Genomic DNA, 22,547 nt, shown 5'->3' with positions numbered 1-22,547 from the left:
GTGGGGGGGTCTGAAGTGAGGTGCAGCACAGCACCTGTACAACCAGCCACCAGCACAGCATCACCTGAGGATGCTGGGGGGCTCAAGGGACCCCAGGCTGTGTCCCCAAGGGCAGTTCTGGGGGGCAGCACCACATAGATCTCCCATTTATCACCAAAGTGCCATGGACCTCACTGGGGCTTGCTCCAGCTCAGGAGCCTCAGAGCAGGGAGCAGGGACCAGCAGGGCTCCCAGACAAGGGTGCTGGGAAGCAGCATCCCTCTCCATCCATCCGCAGCAGCTGCTCCATCGCACTTCCTGGCACTGTTATTGATGCAAACTTCAACCCTGCTGCTGCTGCCTCAGCAGAGGAGATGCTGCAGCTCTTTGGGAAGTGCCAGAGGGGACAGGGATGGCAGCAGTGGCACAGTGGGGACATGTCACCAACCTGACATCCCTGAGCTCCCAAAGGCATTGGCGGGGGTGTTATTAAAGCAGAAGCCATCCTAGCGCCTGCAAGATCCCATCAGGTCCTGGGGACAGATGTACTGGGATGCCTGGGGAGGTTTCAGCCCCATTCCAGGTCTCAGACTGGGCTCTGCATTGCCCCTGTGAGCCCAGCTGCAGCCAGGAAGCCCCACATCTGCTGCCTGCCTTCCTCCACCTACCTGCTCATCAAAACCATTCCCCACAAACAGCATCAGTTCCTACCTGGGAGATGAGCCCATGGTGCTGGCCTTGGGTCCTCAGCTTGGGGATGCTGCAGCACAGCCCACAGCCTCTTCAGGCACGGACACTCATCTGCAAACCAGCCCAGACAAACAGCAGCCTCCCCCCATAGCCTGGCTTTATCCCCTCTGACCCACCTGCTAAACATCTCACTAACGAGGGTCAAATCATTGCTGGGTGCTGTGTAAGCACAGCTCCACCTGTGCTGGAACTGACCCAGGGCATTGGTCAGAGCCTCTTTACCATGGGTTTACAGTGGTGGGGGGCCTATCCAGGCATGGTTAAACTGCTGCCCTCTGCCCCCTGTGTGCCCCAGCCATACAGGGTGATGCTTGGCCTCCGCTCAAGCATCTTCCCACCGCAGGGAAGGGGCTTCCCATGTTGCTGCTCTTGTTCCAGTTCCAATTTAGTGTCACCGTGACTGAGTCACTGAATGAGCAGAGGCCATTGGGAAGGACATTTACCCCGGTTAGCCACAGAGCTCTCGGATGCTCCATGCACTAACATGCTCCATCAATCCGGAGGCAGTGGATGCTCCTTGCTATCTCCCCATAGTGTCCTGAAATAGGGAAGAAAAGTCCTCTTCTGTATCATGCATCCAGTGTGTGTTGGAGATGGGAGGGATGTTGGGATGGTGACAGCCCCTTCTTGGGGGGATAGCTCTACCTGAGCTTTGCAGCTTCCTGGGCGCCAAACAGGGGGAGCAGGATGGGAATGGGCTGGGGTGGCACCCAGGGGACCACACGGATCCCCAGCCATGTGCTGGCATCTGCAGGACCTGGAGCCCATCAAAGCAAACCCACTCAGGCGTGTTTAACCAAACACTTACTTTCCATTTTATTCAATAATTGCTTTAATACTAAAATGCATCGGATGCTCAAAGCAGAGAAAAGAAAATCACATTGAGGTGGAAAACAAAGTTCTCGGATGGGAAAATCAAAACCCCAACCCAGTGTGGTTCACCATTGAAACAGAACTGTAATAACTTAATAAAGCTGCTTTATCATCTTCATAAAATAGACAGAATGGTGCTGCTTCTTTTTATCCATGTTGCTGTTTACAATGAGTCAATCACTGTGGAAATGTACATAACATACAGATCAGCATATACAACAATTGATTCTTCATATACTCGGCAACGGAGACACACCATGACGAGACGCGCCGCGCTCAGTCCCGCGGCAGCCCTGCCTGCTGGCATCCCGGCTCCCACCGAATTAGCCGGTGTAGAAAACCGGGTTGCAATGGGTGTGTTTGAAGGTTCTACCCCAGCTTAGATCAGCTGAACATCAGCTGATGCTCGTGAAGGATCCGTCTGGGCAGTGCTTGCAGCTGGGCTCACAGGCTGGAGCAGGCAGCTCCCAGAGCTGGAGCAACCAAGATCATCAGTTTCCCCCAACGACAGACAAATGTGTTTCCATTCATCATTAGGTATTATTTTCCCCCCTCCCCATCCCAAGAACAATTCCAACATATTCATCAGTGTGTTCTTTACAAAAGGAACTCGTTCTCTCCTATTTGAAAAAGGAAAAATAGAAATGAATAGAAAGGAATTCACTTCTGCACAACGTGTGATCATCCACAGGCCACCTCCAGCTTCACAACACACAGGCAATGGCAACAACCTCAGCAGGACGGTGCTCATCCTCCCCATCCCTCCATCATCCCACCCTTAGGGAAAGGCTCCCCATGGAGCAGGGAAGTGTCCCTGAGCCAGCACGGGGAGAGGGGTTCATCCTCAGGGATGCTCCAGATGGTCCTCGTCATGCTCGGGGGACAATCGTAGGTGGGTGCTGCTCTGCTGGGTAAAGGGGAGCACAGCGAGTGTGCCTGCAGGAAACCCAGCAGATCCCAGCGATTCTTCCTAAACCAAATCTGAGGACAGGTTTAAGTTACTCAAAAGCACCATAATTACATCTGGAACCCCTTTCCCAAGCACTCCCTGCCCACCCCACAGCTCGGAATGGTTTTGCATGGCCAGTTACAATGCAATAAGGAAAATGACCCCGAAACAGATTTGCTCAGGAGCCCTGAACTTATCTCCAGTGACACAGAGGGACAGTGACAGGGGTGGCAACAGACTCTGGAGCCTCTCTCCTTGGCCCTGCATGGTGAGGATGGACCAGGAAGGTCCCCTCACTCAGCATCCCTGGCTGCAGCCCGGAAAACTGGTGCTTAAATGGTTTTCTTGGAGGCATAAGGGTTTAGTGACCTCTTTAGTGCCCCCTTTTAATGCAGAATTATTTCACATCCTTCCTCGGCTGCGCTGTTATTCAGGGTGGCACGGAACGTTAACATCTCCTCTGGGTGAATTAGAGAATGCTCCTGGTGCGTTTGTTCTCTATTCCTTTTCAGTTAGCATCTACTTTTCATCTAAAGCACCGGGCTGGTGCTGGCAGCTCTGCAGGCAGAGGGCAATGCTCAACAGGAACCAACAGCCAGGGCTCCTCGGGCAGCTGGGGGTGATGGGGATGATAATGGGGAACCTGAAATGGGGGGCAGCCAGGTCCCATCCTGCTGGAGGTGGGGACAGACAATGGGGTGATGTGGGGCTGTTGCCTTGCAAAGCCAAGAGCCCATCCTTGGCAGTGCTCAAGGTCAGCTTGGATGGGGATTGGAGCAACCTGCTCTAGTGGAAGGTGTCCCTGCACATGGCATCTGGATGAGCTTTAAGGTCCCTTCCAACCCAGAGCAGTCTGGGATTCTATGATCTGACATCACAGGCTCTGTCACTCAGCAAACACATCCAAGAAGCTTTTCCCCCCTAAAGAGCTGACAAAACCAGGTAACATCAGCATAAACCCAGCCTCACAGTTCCAGAACATCCAGTTACTCCAACAGCCCCGAGCCAGCCCCTTTCTTCTTTGCTTGTGTTAGAAAAATACACACATTTGGGGAAAAGAAACACGGATTGAAATGACAGCAGTAACAGCACACAGGCAGGAACAGAAAGAACATATCCCTGAAAAATGGGCTCAAACTCCAGAAGAGAGGGGAAAATCCCCTTTTCGCTTTCCAGAGGGATGCAGGACATCATGTTAGCGTGTGGGATGGGAGCTGAATGAGGTAGTCATCAACACCAGCGAGGAAGCATCACAAATCCCATCTTTTGTTGGTTCTTTCCCAATTCCTGGCCCTAGGAAGTGGCAAGGGGAACAGGGTGACTGCGGACCTGCCTGGGTCCAGCCATGCCTTCAGGCAGGATCCATTTGCCCTGAAGAAATAAAAGCCGGAGCTTTGTGTAATTTAGAGCATAGTAATGACTGAGCATTTTTTCTTGGTGGTTTTCATTGAAAGAAATCAAAGTAATACGTTTCTTATCATAAGATGTAGGCCTAGAAAGACTCTTTCTCTAGAAACCACTAATCTCAACTTGCTGGTACAGCAAACATTGGCAAGAGTGATGTATTTCCCCTTCCATAATCCATTTTCAATTCCAGGAAACATCATCTGGGGGAGGAAAATCTGTCCAGTGAAGGGTTAATCACAATAGTTATACACTAATTGTGTATTATAGATCACAATGGTAATACACTAATGGCAATCCTCCTACCTCACTCATACCTCACTGAGGAATCATCACTGCAAGAGAGCAGGGAGCTGTGAAGCCCCTTTCCCTCTCTCCCTTCTACAAAGGGGCTATGAAAGTAGCTCAATTTTGGAATCATTTTTATATGAGTAAATTTGTACCCACACAACAAAGGAAAAAGTCCTTCATTCTGAGCAAAAATAATGAATTGCTTTAATTTTCTCTCCATTAAGAAGGCACATTAATTGAATTAGTAGCATTGTTACATATCACCTGTCTGCCCCTAAATTAACGTAGCTATTGCTCATTCCATACTTATTTATGATGCAGGGACGGAAAGAAATCAGAACAGCCTGAAATCCATGCCATGGTGACACATACAATCACATACTTGGCATAATCACGCCTGGGAAATGCTGACTTGGAAGTGTGTGCCTAATTGAGAAGGTGATTGAGATCTCGTCAAGAATCCCGTCCCTTTGGCTTGGATACGATTGGAGACGGGGGTTAGCTAAACCTGGGAACTGGAAAAACCCAAACCACCCAACTTGTGGAAAGAAAAGCTTTCCATGCATTGCCTTGAAATGATGGAAAAGAAATGGGGAAGGGGGAAAAGTTCAGAACGGCGCATCCAACGGTTGTGATCCAGGCAGAAATTCCCCCCCCAAAACCTCTTCCCTTAATGCCCTGGCACTGCACTGCAGGAGCTGGGGGAGGCTTAAGGTGATGGAGGGCTGGGAGAAGCGCTGGCTCCAGCAGGTCGCAGGCTGCAGGGTCCCCAAAGTTTAGGTTAGATGGTGGTGAATTATGCTTCTTTCCATTTTTGTTAAGCTTGGAAGCCTTTTGCCATCACCAGACATAGAGGAATTTGCAATATCAAATACAGGAATAGTACAGAGAAGCATGTGACAGCAAAAGGATTCATAAATGCAGGGGGGTCCATAGCAAAATAGCAACATCTTGAAATACAAACAGCCTCATGTTGGGCAAATGAACACTCACCCGAGTGTCACATTGAGCAGTGGCACACAGGGAACGGCCGCTGCTCTGTCTGGACTACAAAATCACCAGGGTGATGGCTGAAGAGGTCTGGATAAGGAATTTGCCATTCAATTCTCTCCAGGAATGGGAATTGATATAAAAATATAGAAACTCCAAGGAGGGGACACCGAGCACTGCAGGGGACCAGGGAAGGGGATGTCTCACCTCTGCCCCCCACCACCCACCAGCAAACCACCAGCTACCTTGCTCGGGCTGCACACCCCTGCTGCCTGTTGAGCCAAGTGGGATTGTCACATTAACGATAGCTTCATTTATAAACAATACATTTAGGGAAAGCTTTTAAATACAGCAATCTGTGAACCATTGGTAAGCGGTAAAAACAATCTGCGCTGGGAGTCGTGCGGTCCCTCCTCATCCTCCTCTTCCTCCTCCTCTCATTGGGTGCTGCTCAGAGGACGATGTCTTTTAGTCTCCGGGCTCCAGGTGAGTCCTTATCCCGGCGTTCCTGCAGGAGCGGGTTGCCCTCCTGCCCGCTGCTCTCGCTGTCCGCCCCACGGGGCTCTGCCTCCGTTGGCCGGGAAGGACCAGTGTTCCCAAAGGGCTCCCGTTCCCGGTTGCCGGTGCAGTGCCCGGCACTGTACGGAGCCGACGGCTTGCCGGCCAAAGGGCTCTTCAGGTGGAGGGGCGAGGTGACGGGGCTGACGGCCTCGCAGCCATTGCCCGCCTCACGGACGGTGCCGCTCACCTTGGGGCTGCAGGCGGCCGGGTCCACCGTTCTTTTGCCTTTGGGGTTGGCGAGGCGCTCCTCGGCCGGGGGCTCAGCACCCTCCTTGCCGAAGGTGGCGAAGGTCCTTTTTGTGCTGCAGTCTGCGTAAGGCTCCGCGTCCACCGCCGTGGCCTCGATGGACAGCGCGATGACGTTCCTCCCGTGCTCCGGGGACTTGGCGCGGCTGGGGACGGCACCGCGGGGCATCCAGCACCGGTCCGAGTGGCCCAGGATGCGGCACTCCTCCCTGCAATGGAATCCTTCGCTCTGTTCTGCGGGGAGAGAACACAAGGGGTGGTGAAGGGGGGAAACCATGCTGTGCCCCAACCTGCCCCACAGAGCCAGGTGCTGGGAATCACTCCTATCCCATACAGCAGTCACCTACCGAGCAGCAGCTACCCTACCCCATACAGTTCTTAAGGCAAGGCTTGGAAGAGGGATCTTTGCTGCTGTAAAGACCAGGCTTCCATTTCCAACAGGCTCTGTGTCATCTGCCACAGCCAGACATGCAGCCTAAGGAATGGTGTTGGATGTGAATCCATCACCGCATGGCTGTCTCCACTGTTGAGCCCCTCTGAGTCAGCAGGTTCTGGGTTTAGTAACCAGCACTAAAAGCCACCCTATTTTAAGCTTGGTTTGATGTGGCATTTAAGCTTGACTTTTTACAGAGGGGAGAAGGAGCAGAGGGAGGAAGGGGGGTTCTTTTCTTGCTGGTATATACGGGTGGTTTCAGTTTTTGCTCAATCCCCACTGACCTCCCACACAACGGAGGCTTCATAAATCTCTGCAACTGCCCACTCCAGTGGAGATTAAATGTGTCATTCCCAGTGCTTGGGCTTTATTCATACGAAAGCAATAAAGATCCCATCCCTGGACTTGGGGCTGTCCCAACACCACTTCACAGAGCTGAAATATGGAGTGGTGATTTAACCCTTCCCAAGGACTTTCCATACCCAGGTCTGAGCTCTCCTAGGCAAGTGCAAACCCTTGTGCCTGGTGCTCGTGTGCATCTCTTTGCTGCCAGCTGATCCCAAGGGACTGCACAGCCTCAGACCCCCATCATCGATTGGCCAACAGGCTGAGGGAAGCAGCCAGGCTCAGCCAAGTGCAAAGCTCGACACCATAGAATCATAGAATGGTTTGTGTTTGAAGGGAGCTTAAAGCTCACCCAGCTCCAACCCCTGCCACAGGCAGGGACACCTTCCACTGCAGCAGCTGCTCCAAGCCCCTGTGTCCAACCTGGCCTTGAACACTGCCAGGGATGGGGCAGCCACAGCTTCTCTGGGCACCCTGTGCCAGCGCCTCAGCACCCTCACAGTAAAGAACTCCTTCCTTAGATCTGACCTGAACTTCCCCTGTTTCAGTCTGAACCCATCACCCCTTGTCCTATCACTACAGTCCCTGATGAAGAGTCCCTCTCCAGCATCCTTGTAGGCCCCTTCAGACATTGGAAGCTGCTCTGAGGTCTCCAAGCAGCTTCTCTTCTCCAGGGTGAACAACCCCATTGTTCTCAGCCTGTCTCCATATCGGAGGTGTTCCAGCCCCTGATCATCCTCATGGCCTCCTCTGGACTTGCTCAAACAGCTCCAGCTTCTTCTTATGTTGGGGACACTGCACACAATACTTCAAGTTGGGTCTCATGAGAACAAACCCATGAGTCTCCCCATCCCCAGCCTTTGCTGAGCATCCACCCACCCAACACCACAGGCTGCTTCCCAGTCTTAACTTACAACTTCTCTTTCATTTGATAAGTACTTGTAATCCCAGCTTGCCCTCATAAAGCACAACCTTTCCCTACACAAAGACGGAGCTCCTTCCTCCCATAACCTATATACACGCAGAGCTGCATTAAAGCACTAATGCCATTGCCCACACGAGACCGCGCTCGGTCGGTGCCGGTTTGATGGATGGAGGGCTGTGAAGGTGCAGACTCAGCCTGGCTTTCCTTCCTGTCTGCCTGCAAACGGCTCATTTTGATGCTCTGTACATCTGTGTGCATAACCTCCACTCCTCAGACACATTGGTATTTCCACCACATTCGAGCACTAGGGCGGCTGATAAAAATTCTCAGCACATAACACAATGCACCAAAATATGAGCAGCTTAACACTTCCCAAGAATAAATGAGTAAAAGGCAGACCTCAAAACACAGAAATAAAGGAAGGAAAAGGATGTTTTTAAAGGAGAAGCCAATTAATTGAAAACCCTACAGGTAAAACATCAGCTTTTTCTCTGCCTCAGAGCAGGGACGCAGTGGTGTGGAGCATGGCTGGGTTTGGCAGCCACCTTTACAGCCGTTTGAGGGAAGGATGCTCTGAGCCTTACATGTAGATCTGCAGCGAGATCTAAAAGCCCACACTGTTGTGCTTTGATCCCCTGAATTCCAGGTGCTTGAGCAGAATGGAGAGTTAAAAACACCCCAAAAGATTGTGTAGGAAACGTTGCTGTCTGCCCCATTATCCCCAGCCTAACTGCAAAAGGGGGCACAGGCACACAGAGGTGTATGGTGAGGCTATGAGAGCACAAGACTTGGGGATGGCTGGAGGAGCGACGGAAGCATCTTGGGTTCTCATCCCCACTGAGACACTGTGTAACCTTGGGCACGTGGCTGGAGCACACATCACTTCAGTCTCTCCACAAACATGGAATGCTGTATCCGGTCATGTGCTGGGATGGCTGGTCCAGTGTGGGCATTAAGGAGACTTGCTGCTCCTCACCTCTGTCACCCAGCTTCATGGCTCAACCCAAAATCCATGGGACTACCATAGTAGAGGCAAAGCCCAGCCTTGACCCATTTATTCCATGCTGGCTTGTTTTACAGTTAAAAACAATGATTACTGCACTGCAAGTGGATATTCCTCAAACCCTAGAAAGGGACCTCTGCTTTAAGAAAGGTTTTATTGAAGACCACTGGTGTGGTACCTATCTGCTGGGGAGATGATAAGCTTTGAACACCAAGATGCTTGTAACAGGTCACACCAGTGGTAGTTGCAGTGCAAGCGGGAGAAGTATTAAATCATACCATTTCAATTGTTTGGTTTGGGAACGGAATGTAACAAGTACAAAAGACACCAGGCTGACAGGCAGAGGGGCAGGAGTCACCATTCATCCACACACCTGAAGACAACAGGTCATTTCATGGCACATTCTGCCTCACTGCTCCTGTCCCCACCACAGATCACAGCTTTGGTCTGCAGGGACCACATCCCACATCCTGCTCTTGGGGACAAGATATTGTCCAGGCTGCCCAGAGCAGCAGGGCCAGCAAAGAGCCCTGAGCAGCAGTTACATCTCTATAGCAGAATAAGGATATTCAGCTACCCACCTTAACCCTGTAGATGGTATAAAACACTATTTCTACACTACAAGCACGCCCCATTGATACACAGGAACATCACACCACTCCTCTGCTCTCCCAGGTCCAAAGAAGGGAAGCTCAAAGGGGGCTAGACTCCTCAGTGTGCTGAACCCAGGGCTGTCATCTCGCATCCTCCTCCTGTGTAAGAGGAGCTGCTGCCCCAAAGCACAGGCAGGCACGGAGCTTATGTTCACTTTGCAGGTAGGTCTGACTCACCCAGCCTCAATGGCACCCAGGACGGTCATTCACATACACAGGCTCTTTATTGTACTGTTCTGTCTTGTTTTTTACCACTTTAACAATCAGAAATAGGACAACAGGAAATTCTTTTACAGCCCTGGACCTACCCTAGTCAATATAATTGTCTGCACTGAAAAAATGCTCTCAGTGAAAGAAGCAAAGCCCAGGTAATAACTACTGCAGGTTCCCACTGATGGCAGGGCTTGAGGGAGATGGAGTGGGGCCGGGCAAGAGGCAAAGGGAGGAGGAAACCACAGAGGGACCATGCTGGGTGAGCATCACCGCAGCTTTGGTCCTGCTCTGTAGCCACCTTATCCTGAAAAGGGGTCCCCAAGGAGCCCAATGCACCCAGCTGACAAAGACGGAAGGAGAACACCACAGCCGAGGGCTGTGCAAGCCACACTAGGCTGGGCTGAGCTCTTAGGAGCTATGATGAGAATCCCATTGCAAACCTGGCTGTAGGAATACCCATGTTGCACGTAGGTGGTCCAGAGGGATCCCATACACAGGTGATGGCTGTGCCCAAGAGGTCCTGCAGCAGCAGTGTCCATATTTTCAGCATAACAGTGCCTTGTTTCAGAGCACCTTAGGGCAGGCCCTAAGGTACAAAGCATCCTGGCAGAAGCCTCGCCATCAAATGAGCAGTTACTCTGAAGTCAGGCCTGGCAGACAAAAACGTGTCACTGCTAAATGTAAGCTCTCAGATAGCAAATGTGAAATAAACTAAACCCAACAGCCACCTCTGGAATAAACATGCTCCTCAGCAAGTACAGCAAAACCCATGCTGAGCTCCAGATTTCAAACCTGCTCTACTCGCACCTTAGGGGACCAGCACAAAGACAACTAATAACAAGCCCCAGCCAGCCCTTGTGCTGCCTGCGGGGTGTGAGTCAGGCTGAAGGCTGCCAAGAACTGCAGGAAGACGTGGTGGGAGGTAAACCACCATGAGCAGACGCACAGCTCATGTCACTGGTGGGGAATGGGAGCTGGGGACAACAGCACGGTGATACAAGAGGCAGGGAGGTGACATGAAACACTGGGGCTGCCCCAGCTCCTGGGGCTGAGTGCTCAGCCGAGACCCTCAGCACTTCCCAATCCCGCTTGGCCAACAGAGCAGGGAGATGGGATGGATGCTAAGAGCTGGAAGGCTCCAGGAGGAGCATGGGGCAGGCACTGGAGCAACAAAGCCTCCAGCACTCCCCTTGTTAAAAGGCAGGATTAATGAACATCCAGGGTGTACAAGTGCTTCCAGCCTCCTATTCAAAGCCTGCAGCATCCCTGCAGCAGAACGACATGAAGCCGGTGCACAAGGCACCCATTCAGCTCTCAGAGCAATTGAATTATCTCCAGTGGAATCTCAGCTCTGGCCAAAGAGACAAAGTTAAATCGTAGCAAGGTGCAAGTGCCTGGGAATGTAATATTCCTGATAAATGGCCAGATGACACGTGCTGTTATACAATCTAAGGTGCAATTTGCGCGATGACAATAGTCCCTGGAGTTTCCATTTTCAAAGAGCCGCTCAGTTCAATCCAATCCATGTCAGAGCAGCTTTGCCAAGGTGAGTAAGTAGAACTCATTTGTGCTATTACATGGGAAGCAAGGAAAAGGAGTGGAGGAGTCACTTGAGAATGAAAAAGAAGGAAAAAAGAGAAATCACAGCCCTGCTGGGATGTGCTGGGGGTGCACAGGTGAGCATCGTGCCAGAGCAAGGCATGCGTGTCCATCCCTTAACCAGTACCACAGGTACCCTTGTGCTGGAGCGTGGCTTGATCTCCACATTGGGGTGTTTCTTCAGCAGCCCTGTGATTATCCTGCAATCAGGATGACACTGCTCCTGGGTACAGCAAACAGCACGATCATTAAAAAATTCATTTCAAAATCTTCCTGGAAGCTAATAAATTTTACAGCAGTTTCAATCCTTTCTCATTGCAACAAAGAAAAGCTTAGTTCCAGACAAATTAAAAGTAAATTGATTGCCTAAGGGGAATCTATTCAAATATCACTTTTCCATGTTCGAAATCTCTTCCTGAAACAAGAAGAAGAGGAGAGCCAGGGAGAGCCGGCACGGGAACGGTGTGGAAAGCACATCATTAAATCTCAGTTCATGAAAATAAAGGGAGTAGGGGGAGAAAAATCAAACTTAAAATAAAATGCAAATGCCTCACTGGGGTGCGGGACTAACGTTTGTGATGGAATTGATGAATAATAAATAGGAATAAATAGTAAACACGCAGGGATCAAACACTGCTGCTGATGTTTACTCATGGTTAGCCATCTTTCATGGACAATGCACAACTGCATTATTTAACACACCTCTTCCATCTACTTTGGGGGGTTCTTTCCAACCCCCAGCACCTTCACTTGCTCAGCGGATGGATGCCACAGGGCACAAGGCACATCCCCATTGGAGCCCACCTCCCCTGCATCCCACCAGGAGCTCAGAAGCAGGAGCACATTGCGTCACACTCCAGATAAAATAATAAGCTCGAGCAAAATACAAACAGTCCCCAGCCATGGTTCATCATCTGCTTGTAAATTAAGACTCTGCACCTCTCCCTTATCTCCTGTAATAGCATAACATCAGGAAACAAGAGGTGGGGAATCGTGCATTATATTTTTGACCTATGGGCTTTTGCAGAGCCTTCTTCACCTTCCCTAATAAGAAATCTCTAGTCAGTGTAGAAATTTAATCCTGGTGTGGCTTCCCTTGCACAATGCTCCGAGGATGCTAAGAACCAGAGACGGTGACAAATGCTCTTTAATGCAACGAGGAGCCTTTCTTTCCCTCTCTTTTGCTACTGTTTGGGATTTATGCAAGCTAAAAAATGCTGTCTTTTTAAGCCTGGATTGTCTGTCCCAAGGCAGGCGGACAGCAGTGCTTGGGCAAAGCAAATGCCTGCAAGGAATTCTTTTAACGGAACAAGGGATGCAAATTAGATTAATTTATCAGGCAATTGCTGATAAGGACCCATGGTTGAATGCAGCCCATAGGCAGCCCTTCTGTAATGGTCAAGAAAGATGTGATGGGCTCACTCTGAGCTGCTGCACGTCTTCCCTCTTCCCCTGCTCTACATGACCATTGTTAACACCATTTCATCTGGCATTGATGCCTGTATCATCAATGAAGACTGACAGATCTGTATCATCAATGAAGACTGCACTTGAGAGGGCTAAGGAGAGGTTCGATGCAGGTGGGAAATCACCTTCCTGGGCATGCTGAAGCCTTTGGGATGAGAAGGCTCAGGGAAGGAGGGCAGTCACCCAAGGCAAGAGGAGCTGGTGTCTGGGCACGCCGTGTGCTGCAGCGCAGTCAGACCCAGAAGGTATTAGAGGCTGCAATGCAATTTAATGCTGGCTGCCCCCCTTTATCCGGGACCATGGGCCAATCCCCACCTCATTCACAAGGCAGAATTAATTCCCTTTCAGAGGGCCAGCGGAACACACCATTTAAACTCCAATTAATCCTTCCTGTAAGTGGTCCGTAGAGCTCGTGATGGCCCCTGAGTGGTGGGGATTTCACCTCTGAAACTCCACTACTCCTGCCTCAGTACAGGGCTCATTAGCATCCTAACTGATAGGATGCAGGATCTGGTCCTCAGAGAGGAGAACACTCCGGGATCTGACAGACCTTTTCCATCTCAAACCATTATAGCTCCGTAATTCATCGGCACAGCTCCCATTAATGCTAATGGCAGTTACTGCACGAGTGCAGAATACAACCCTTTGACTTCATTACTGGAATTCAATTTCATTAACGCTGGATACAGAGGGATTGTCCTAAATACACTCTTTCTTATATTTTTTTCATGTTAATGTAACCATTTGAGTATATTATACCCTGCAGAGATGGAAACATTTCTAGTCTGTTTAAACACATTTCCCACAATTGGGAGCAAAACTTTGTCTCCGTTTATGCCTTTGACACCAGCTGCCTCCCATTTAATGGGACTTCAGTCACTAAAGCAAATTAATCCAAAGGTTACTTTTCTCTGCTATTGTCAGGAAACAGACAAATGCACCCATTCTGGCAGGGTAATGTGGGACCAGCCAGGCAGCCACGTTCCAAAGGCAGCAATAGATCGAATTATCACCCTCTCCCATTCAAAATTAGGCATTGCTCAGAAAACAGTTACTTGATAAAAATCCAACAAACCAGGAATTGCAGTCGGGGGAGATAAGAAGCAATTCCCAACTGCTTGTACCAGGCCAGCTCCTGGCCCAGCGCCTGTCGGAGCAGCATCCCTGCCCTCACTGCAGCCATACCCATGTACACCCATAGTGAATGCCTGACCACAACCAGCAACAGAAGAACCCATCCTCATCCTCTTGCCACAGGGATGCAGATGGTGCCAGTAGGAGCAGGGATGCTAATGAGACCCCTGCCTGCTCAGCTGCCCAACACAGCTTTCCCTTTCCTAAGAGGTGGCTGGTGCTTCCATACAACAAGTAAGAAATAAAGGAGCCGAGGTTCTAAAGGCTGATACATAATTTACTCCAATTATCAAGATTAAACACATCTTTGCATGCTTAGCATAAACCAACTGCCTTCCCCCAGCTTTCTCAAGGACACGCATAAACTTCATTATTATCTAAATAATCAAAAGAGGATTTCAATGGAATATTTAACTGTCTGCCTACTGGAAGCTCACAGCCTTAATCTAACACTGATCCTCTGTTGTCCTTCATGTAAATATTGTTGGGATGTCAGCCAAAGCCTAGGGAAGTGAGCTTCATCTTGGTGGATGGGAATCTCTCGTGTCAGATACAGTCAGCCTGAATAATGAGACCTACAGCTTGCCAAAACCTACAGCCTTGCTGTCTGTTCCAGCCATTGAACGCACTCAGAAACCCAGTGGCACCAGCCCAGCAGTCTACAGATCCCAATCAACTATCAATAGCTTAAGTGTAAGTGATTGTGTATGAAGTACGAGCCAAATGTGTTTCCTTTTTCAGTTTTAGGACCTCCAGTATTGTTATTGCACCAGTAATGCTTGCACGGAATTAATCATAGACATACCCACAAGGCAAAACGTTCTGAGGAGCTCTTTGTACTTTGTGGAAGTGCGCAGCTCTGAAGAGCAGAGGGAGCTGGAAGGCTTCCCAGCATGATGGGGCGTTCCCTACCATTGGGAGATCACCAGGGAATTAGGGAATTTTGCCCTTTTCATTTTTTCTTAACCAAAAGCATTGGTTGCTGGCTGACTCCCATCATGACATTGACCTCTCGCTCCTCCACCCTGGAGCCCAGCAGTATCCCCTCCTCCCTGGTGCTCTACTTCAAGTCTTATTCAGATGAACACAGCGCTTATCCAAGCTGGTGGATCCTCTCCTTGGAAGCACAGGGATGTCCTGTGATGAGATGCTGGCACAGAGTGGTGGAAGCATCAGATATACATGTAGGGCTCAAATGAGGCTCCAGTTCCAACAAGGATACAGTGATGCCAGAAGAATGTCAGACATCGGTTACACTGGCCCCATGGCTACCAAGACAGATCATGGCATTGCCAAAGCCTGGGCATTCAGCCCATTTAATTCAGCCAAAACTTTGCTCTGGCAATTAAGTTTACCTTCATTAATTAGGAGTGTGATCATAGGGTATAAATATGCATGTAGAATTACTATGAGGCCAAGATTCAAATCTAAAACCTCATTATCAGCTTTGGGAAACTACATTAACTGTGAGCTCAATTTCCAGTGATACAGGTGGGATCCCATCCCATCCTGTCTGATCCCATCCATCCCATCCCATTGTCCTTGCAGCCATTGGGGAGAGATGGAGAACAAGCCCTCAAGTTTGCCTGGGGCTGTAAACTGAAGAGCTGCAGGGAGACAGCTGAACATCAGGGATGGAAAACGACTGTGGCCTGTGTAAGCACTGCAAGAAACACTCCATGGCTCCATCCCTCCTGGCCAAGCTGATGCCAACCCTTGGGCACTGATGCTGAGTTCAATGCACACTGCCCAGGGGTTCTGCCAGGACCTCCCTTGCTGTGGTTCCAATGCAGGGGCAGAGGCTGCTGGACCACAGTGGACATGTGCCCCAACCTCTGCCTGCACAGCCCCGGATGATTTCTGACTGCTCCGAGGCACATTCCTGCAGTGCTGCCCTGAGGTCAGGCTGGATTGTGTTGGCTCCTGGCCCTGGTTCACAGGACTGTCAGCTAAATTGCACCACGGCATCGTTACTCCTGGTGATGCTGTGACAGACAGACAGAGCCCAGCTGGATTCTCAAAACCTAAGCACTTTGCAACACTGACAGGCAAGAAAAAAACAACCCACATCCCTCTTAGTCTGAGCAGGCTTTATCTGGAAACAGCCAAAGCTGGTAGGTGTAAAACCCCACAAAGTCATTCCTCCTCAACCACTTTTCTGACCAAACCTTTTAGCTGTCACTGGGAAATAAAGAGCAATAGGTACCAGCCCCAGCTGGCGTTACCTGATGAGTCTAGTCCCCACCACATCCTTAACGCAGCCTTGCTGCAAAGGGATAAAGCAAGGCTGGGATGACTGATGTGATTTGGAGCTTTCGGACAGAGTTAGTGTGAGAAGAGTCAAGTTCATTACATTGGAGTTTACCACAGGGCTGCAGCAGCCCAGAAGATGCTGATGCTGGGGCCGGGCACCCACTTTGGACTGTCATAAGTGGGTAGGTTTAATGCAAACGTGTCCCTTTGAGGTGGGAATCAGCCTGGTTTCCCCCTCCCTGAGCACAAGAAGGGGATGCAATGAAAAGCAGGCAGAGTGGTTCTGCTGGAGCTGCTCTCTAGGGACCCACCCTCGCTGTCTGCAGCACACAGATGTAATGCTGCCTCTTTGCCACTGCACACTCACCTCGCTTCTGAAACACTTACACATGCAGCATGCATTAGAATTAAAAAACCATTAAACCTCGGGAAGGAAAAACTTTGACAGGGTGCGTAATATACTAACTATAATTAATTAAATTGGATGAGGCACTGGGGGACAAGAGAAGAGTGGATGGAGACTGTTCTTGGAAAAGGGATGGTAATGCACTAATGTTCAGCGTGTCCCATTAAGTAAGAAACAGCCTTGGACGAGGTGAGGATGAGTGACGGGGGCTTCAAGAGATGGCACCAGCCAGCTGGGCACCTCGGATGCATAACGAAGAAGGTGGTAGCATGAAATACGGCTCTAAAAAGGATATAATGAAGGTGGAAAAGGTACCCAAGAGATGGAAGAGCAAAAATGCTATGCAGGCTGCTAAACAGCTATGCCCTACCAGTGTCAGCTTTCGACAGAGTGATCCTCTCACCAACCCCACCAGGGCTTGGGGTGATGGACCAGCTTCAGCACCCAGCTCCAGCTCCTCAGGGCCAGCACAGGCATCAGGACAGGGAAGAGGAGATTCATCCTAGAAAGCATCTGTCTCTCTGTGGGGTTATTCTTTAGTTATTTGCAGCCCTAGGCATGGTTTCATAGTGTGGGTAGCGCCCTGCAGCATCCATCTCCCTAAGCAGGAGCTGAGCTGGGGTGGGAAGCAGCAAGCAAGGGCTGGGCATCAAAGGCATCCCCAGTCAACACAGCAAGCAGAACATGATGAGACAGCCACAGTCTGGCTGTTCAGCAGGACAAAGTTTTAACAGGCTTAACAACAGCATCAGCACTGATCATTAGGCAATTACAACTGCTGAAAGTTGACAAAGCACCAGGACCAAATGAATTATCTCCCCAAATCCTGCAGGCAGGAGCATGGAAAAGAGAAAAAGTCATCCTCAACAGCCTCTGATAGCTCACCGGGTGTGGGAGCAGTAACTAAAAACTAAAGGGCTGCTTGTTCACTTGCTGTTTGGAGAGATAAAAGGGAAAAGCCAGGAAATGGGGTTTGCAAAAACACTCTCATCATTTAGGGAGCGGCAGGAGGGAAGGTCCTGGAAACACTGATACAGCCAGGATTGCTCAGGCCCTGGGGATGTCTGATTCAGTGAGGATGGAGCTGTGTGCGTGCAGAAAGAGAAGGCACATTTTGACTGGGGGAGTTCACTCCTGAATCATCCCGAGCATGGTTACTTGCTCCATCCTTCACATCCCAGAGCTGCCCATGGGATCTGCAGAGCTCAACCCATGTAGGACCACGGTGACTCCCTGCTCTGCTCCCTTGCAGAGCAGGGCATGCTCAGCTTTGTCATGCTGCGCTTCTCAAGCACAGCCCTTCACTTTGAGTGACTAGGCATGCTTTTAGGAAACACATGCAAATGTGATTTAAAGACTCTAAAGTGATACAGAATATATCACATCCCTTGGGTACCTGTTCCAGGGGGTAATTATTCTAATTCCTGAAATCATGTGTCTCATTTGCAGCTAGAATTTTCCAAGGCAAACCTCCATCCTCCAGCATCCTCTGCCTGGTTCTGAATCAGAGAGATGCTCAGCAGCAGATGTCACCTCCCTAAATTCACTTCTGAACACAGATGACCGATGTCTCAAGCAAAGTTCAGAGCACATCCCCTGAGGATGACATCTCTCCCGGGTCCTATTACAAGCCCAATGGTCGCCGCTGAAAAGGGTCCTGCTGGATTCAAAAGGCTTTGAGTCAGGTCTTAAATCTTCAGACACACATTTGGAGAGAGAAAGCCAATGCCTTCAGCTATACCCAGAAGCTCCTGATGCAGAACAGCCTCCAGGAAGCAAGGGGACATTTGTGCACTGATAAAGCATCTCCTCTTCACATGCCTGCCCCAGCTCGGTGGTCCCTGCAGGCACATCTATCCAGTGTAGGGCTTGAGGGGCTTTATATAGTGAATTAATTGGACATATCCATCCAGCAGCAGTGGAGGAAGTCTGACAACGAGGAAATTGCAGGTGGAGCTGTGCATTTTACTTACTTGTCTCCATCAGTGTGAGGTACCTGGATCCTAATGGGTCAAAGTATCGAGAGGAATGACTATCCTTTCACAAAAGGACGGGCAGCTAAAGGTTGGAACAGACACAAATATTTCTTTGGATTGTACAAGGGCCTTTCCATTGCAAAATGAAAGCGACTTCCCAGAGACCAGCAGCTCACCAGACAAGAGCAACCCCAGAGGCAAGATGAACATCTTTATGAGGCTCGAAAGTGCCCAGACAAAGCAGAGCTGAAGGTGGAAGTAAGTGACAAGGCAAAACATGGGTTATACTTGAGCTGTTTGTGTCTCCCTGGCACTTGGATGAGTTGGATACAAGCATCCCGCCTACCTGTTCTCCTGACAGCACTGAAAGGAAACAAAAGTTTGGAACAAGCCAAACACATTCAATTTGCCTGAATAATTTAGGCTGCTGAGTTATCATGTGCCTCATGGACTGCCATTGAGAGCGGCTCTATTGCAGAGGAATGATCCGTAAATCAATGCATCCCAGGGACCAAACTAATCAGAGAGCGGCTGCAAAAGCACCGCCTGTCACAACAGATGCAGGACATGGAAGTCAATGGGTGAGTGCCATGAGGCAGATGCAGCCCCACGCTCCAGGGATGGCTTCTGGGAGCACCGGGAAAACACGGCTCCTGTTGAACCGTGCTGGTGAGCAGCAATGGCAGCAGCATGAACAGCTCAGCTGGTGAACACACAGTGAAAACCAGAACGAAGTCCTGTATATATATATGGTATATATACACATAGCGCCCACACTGGGACCCCACCTGAGCATGCCAGACCCTCCCCAAAGGTATGTATGTGCATCACTAATGCACCTACCGCTCCCAAACACACATCTGGCTCTCTAAGCTCTCCTGAATTACTGCTATGCATTGATTTGACTTCAGGTTTCTAGCTCAGCTCCTCTCCCCGCACAGAAGCTGCCCACTTATACCTCCTCACTGAGCTGTATCAAATCCAGAAGCACAGTTAGCTGAGTTGAGAAAAGCCATTCCTCTCGCAGGGCAAATCCGGAGGTTCCTCGCCTGGCTGAGGAGCGGTTTGGCTGCTAAACCAGCTGGCTGAGAACGTGCCTGAGCAGATGAGGCAGCACCGTCTGTTCTCCTTGCACTAGCCACCCTCCTGCCTCGATCTACAATGAAACTGATGCTTCCAAAGCAGTCAGAGGGAATCAAGTGCCCAACAACCTTCACAGAGTCATAGAATGAATCCCAGATTGATTTGTGTTAGAAGGGACCTCAAAGCTCACCCAGCTGCAACCCCTGTCACAGGCAGGGACACCTTCCACTGCAGCAGCTGCTCCAAGCCCCTGTGTCCAACCTGGCCTTGAACACTGCCAGGGATGGGGCAGCCACAGCTTCTCTGGGCACCCTGTGCCAGCGCCTCAGCACCCTCACAGGGAACAGCTTCTGCCTAAGAGCTCATCTCAGTCTCCCCTGCTCTGGCAGCTTAAAGCCATTCCCCTTGGCCTGTCCCTACAGGCCCTTGTCCCAAGCCCCTCTCCAGCTTTCCTGCAGCCCCTTTAGGCACTGGAGCTGCTCTCAGGTCTCCCCTTCAGGAGCCTTCTCTTGTCCAGGCTGCCCCAGCCCAGCTCTCTCAGCCTGGCTCCAGATCAGAGCTGCTCCAGCCCTCGCAGCAGCTCCATGGCCTCCTCTGCACTCGCTCCAACAGCTCCACATCCCTCTTGTGCTGCTGCCCCAGAGCTGGATCAGGGCTGCAGGGGGAGGTCTCCAAAATCAACCACCAAACCTCCAGCACACACCGAGCAAAATCTCTCCCCTGCAAAAAGGGCCAGAAGCAGATGCTCAGAACCCCATGGGACCAAGCACCTCTCACTTCACAGCCAGTCCTGCCCAGGGAACCTCCTGTTCTTGTCCCCACACCTCCACCCATGTGCTTCGGTAGCTTTGCGGTGTGCAGCTCCCCAGTGCTTCCATAAGACACTAGGTAGCATCTGTGGTGACATCTCACCAAATGATCCAAGATAGTTTTCTCCAGCTGGGACTGATTGAATATAGCCTGGGCACCGGATGATGTGGGAAATCAGTCGTAGCCGAACACAAATTGCATGCATAGAGGTAATTATTGCAGCACAAGGTTGGTAGCACCACTACCCACATGACAGTGTATCTCAGCAATTCTCATTTCCTATTGCTTCAATTCAGAGAGGAGGTTTTGTCATCTTTTATCTTTTTTATGGTTCAATTTTCTCTTTTTCCTACAGGGACTGACATTAACCCAGGATTTCTCCAGGATAAAGCTCCCCTTTCACTCCAGCCATCCCACATGTGGGATATCCACATCCAGATGTCCTCCTATTTACACCACCCAGACCTCAAGCCCAAACCATCTCACCCTGATGCCTCTTCCCTGCACCAAGTGTGACTGTCACTGCCTGAAGGTGATGTGACACAGTGGGGACCACCGGTCACCCGCTGCCAGCAGTGGGTATCAGTAATGGAACACAACGTGCGAGTAGCTAATGAAGCTGGTCACAAAGCAAGTCGTTCTTCACACTTCAGAAAGGGTGAAAATAAGGAAAATTGAGTAAAAAAAAGGCTTCTGCTGAAAAATAGAAACACTAATGCTGAGAGTAGGGAAGCTGATCATTACTATTACAGCTACGCAGCAGAAATAAGGCCATATTATACTTACTGTAATTACACACATTGTGGCCAGCATATATCTATAATATACTTCCCATAAAGAACTTACTTCCCAAACAGACACAGAGGTTAAATGCAAGATGGAAAAGGAAATCACTGGGCAAGGGCAACACAAAAACTCAGGCAAGCCCTGGCACAGCTTCTGCTGCACAGCCCAGCTTGCTGCACCTCATACCTGCGTATCTGTGTGAGGAAAGGCAGCCAAATTCCTTCCTAATTCCATGACCCATTTAAACCTACCTGCTCTCTCACATTCATATATGCTGTATGAGAAATAAAACATAGCGCTTCCCAGCTTTGAGTGGCAGCACTTCCCTTAAGACGGATAAAAGCTTCAAGTTCTCTGCTGTTTGGTGCCAATTATCACAGAGTTTTGACTTATATATTATTACATAGATCACTTAGTAAAACAACCTCCATACACACCCAGTGGTACATCTCCCATTAGCAGTTATCTGCTGGAACTGAAGCAGTTGAGACAGTCACCCATAGGCACCAATGAGTGCAGCCAAGGGAGATGCAGTTCCCTGCCCTATATACAGCTGAGTGCAAGCGTAATTAAGAGTTATTGTTAATGCACTAAGTTAATTGCACTATATTTGAGGGCAAAAACCCAACTTGTACCACCCCTATAGAGATGCTGGTCCAGCGCTGTACCCACTATTTCAGCCCAAGGGGATTTAGCCTGCTGGCTACCCATGCCCAGAAGCTGCTCTGAACCTCACCGTACCAGGGCAGTGCACTGTTTGTGGTGGTGATTATTCCTTTAATAAAGGACCCTGTATTTTCCAGTGGCTGCCAAATTGATGCGGGTTGCCATGGTAAGCACACACTTTCCCATTTAGCAGCATAAGAGACAGCTTTGTCTAATTCACTGATTTCAGATGATTTCTCACCCCGAGAGCAAGTCGCTGGAGTTACAGGAGTCACCTGTTGTTTAGTCAATCTGGCAATTTTAATTAGAATAAATTCGGATGATTCCTCTTTGCAACACTTAGAGCTGCTCTGCCACCGGAATGCCGAGATGTCTGTAAATTATACGGGCTCCAATCACATCTCCTTCTTTTTGCTGTTTTAATTACAGTAGCATCGCGGCATTAATCATGTAAGCCTCTGTTAAACAAGTAACAGCCATCCTCCATCATAATTAAAAAGAAAGGCCAAGCAAACAGGAGCTCTGGAGTTTAGCACATTTCCTCTGAAAATTGTATTTTGACTTCCGAGTTTCCCAAACACTACTTTTATTTGGCTCTAATTAGTGCTGTGAAGGAAACACCGAAAGGTTAATAAGAGATGGTTAGTTTATAATGCAAGTTTCCTGGTGCCAGCCCCAGCAGTTCAGTCTGTTTTCAGAGTCATTAACGATGTAGATTGATTACAGGAGGAGATGGGGAAGTGCTGCCTTGC

At 49.8% G+C, this 22,547-nt stretch overlaps 1 protein-coding gene across 2 annotated transcripts in view; it reads right to left on the bottom strand.

Annotated features, from left to right (window-relative positions):
• Nucleotides 1-1,527: 1,527 nt before the first annotated feature.
• Nucleotides 1,528-22,547, bottom strand: part of PCDH19 (protocadherin 19) — a 57,725-nt gene continuing 36,705 nt past the window's right edge. For both annotated transcript variants that reach the window (XM_034064117.1, XM_013128822.3), the window contains exon 5: nucleotides 1,528-6,277. In XM_034064117.1, the coding sequence (XP_033920008.1) occupies nucleotides 5,688-6,277 (590 nt within the window). In that variant the 3' untranslated portion in view covers nucleotides 1,528-5,687. The remainder of the gene's footprint in view (nucleotides 6,278-22,547) is intronic.

The sequence above is a fragment of the Melopsittacus undulatus genome, chromosome 6 (genome assembly GCF_012275295.1).
Source record: "Melopsittacus undulatus isolate bMelUnd1 chromosome 6, bMelUnd1.mat.Z, whole genome shotgun sequence".
In the NCBI taxonomy this organism is placed as follows: Eukaryota; Metazoa; Chordata; class Aves; order Psittaciformes; family Psittaculidae; genus Melopsittacus; species Melopsittacus undulatus.
Note: the sequence above shows the minus strand (reverse complement) of the source record. Positions and strands in the feature narration are given on the sequence as shown.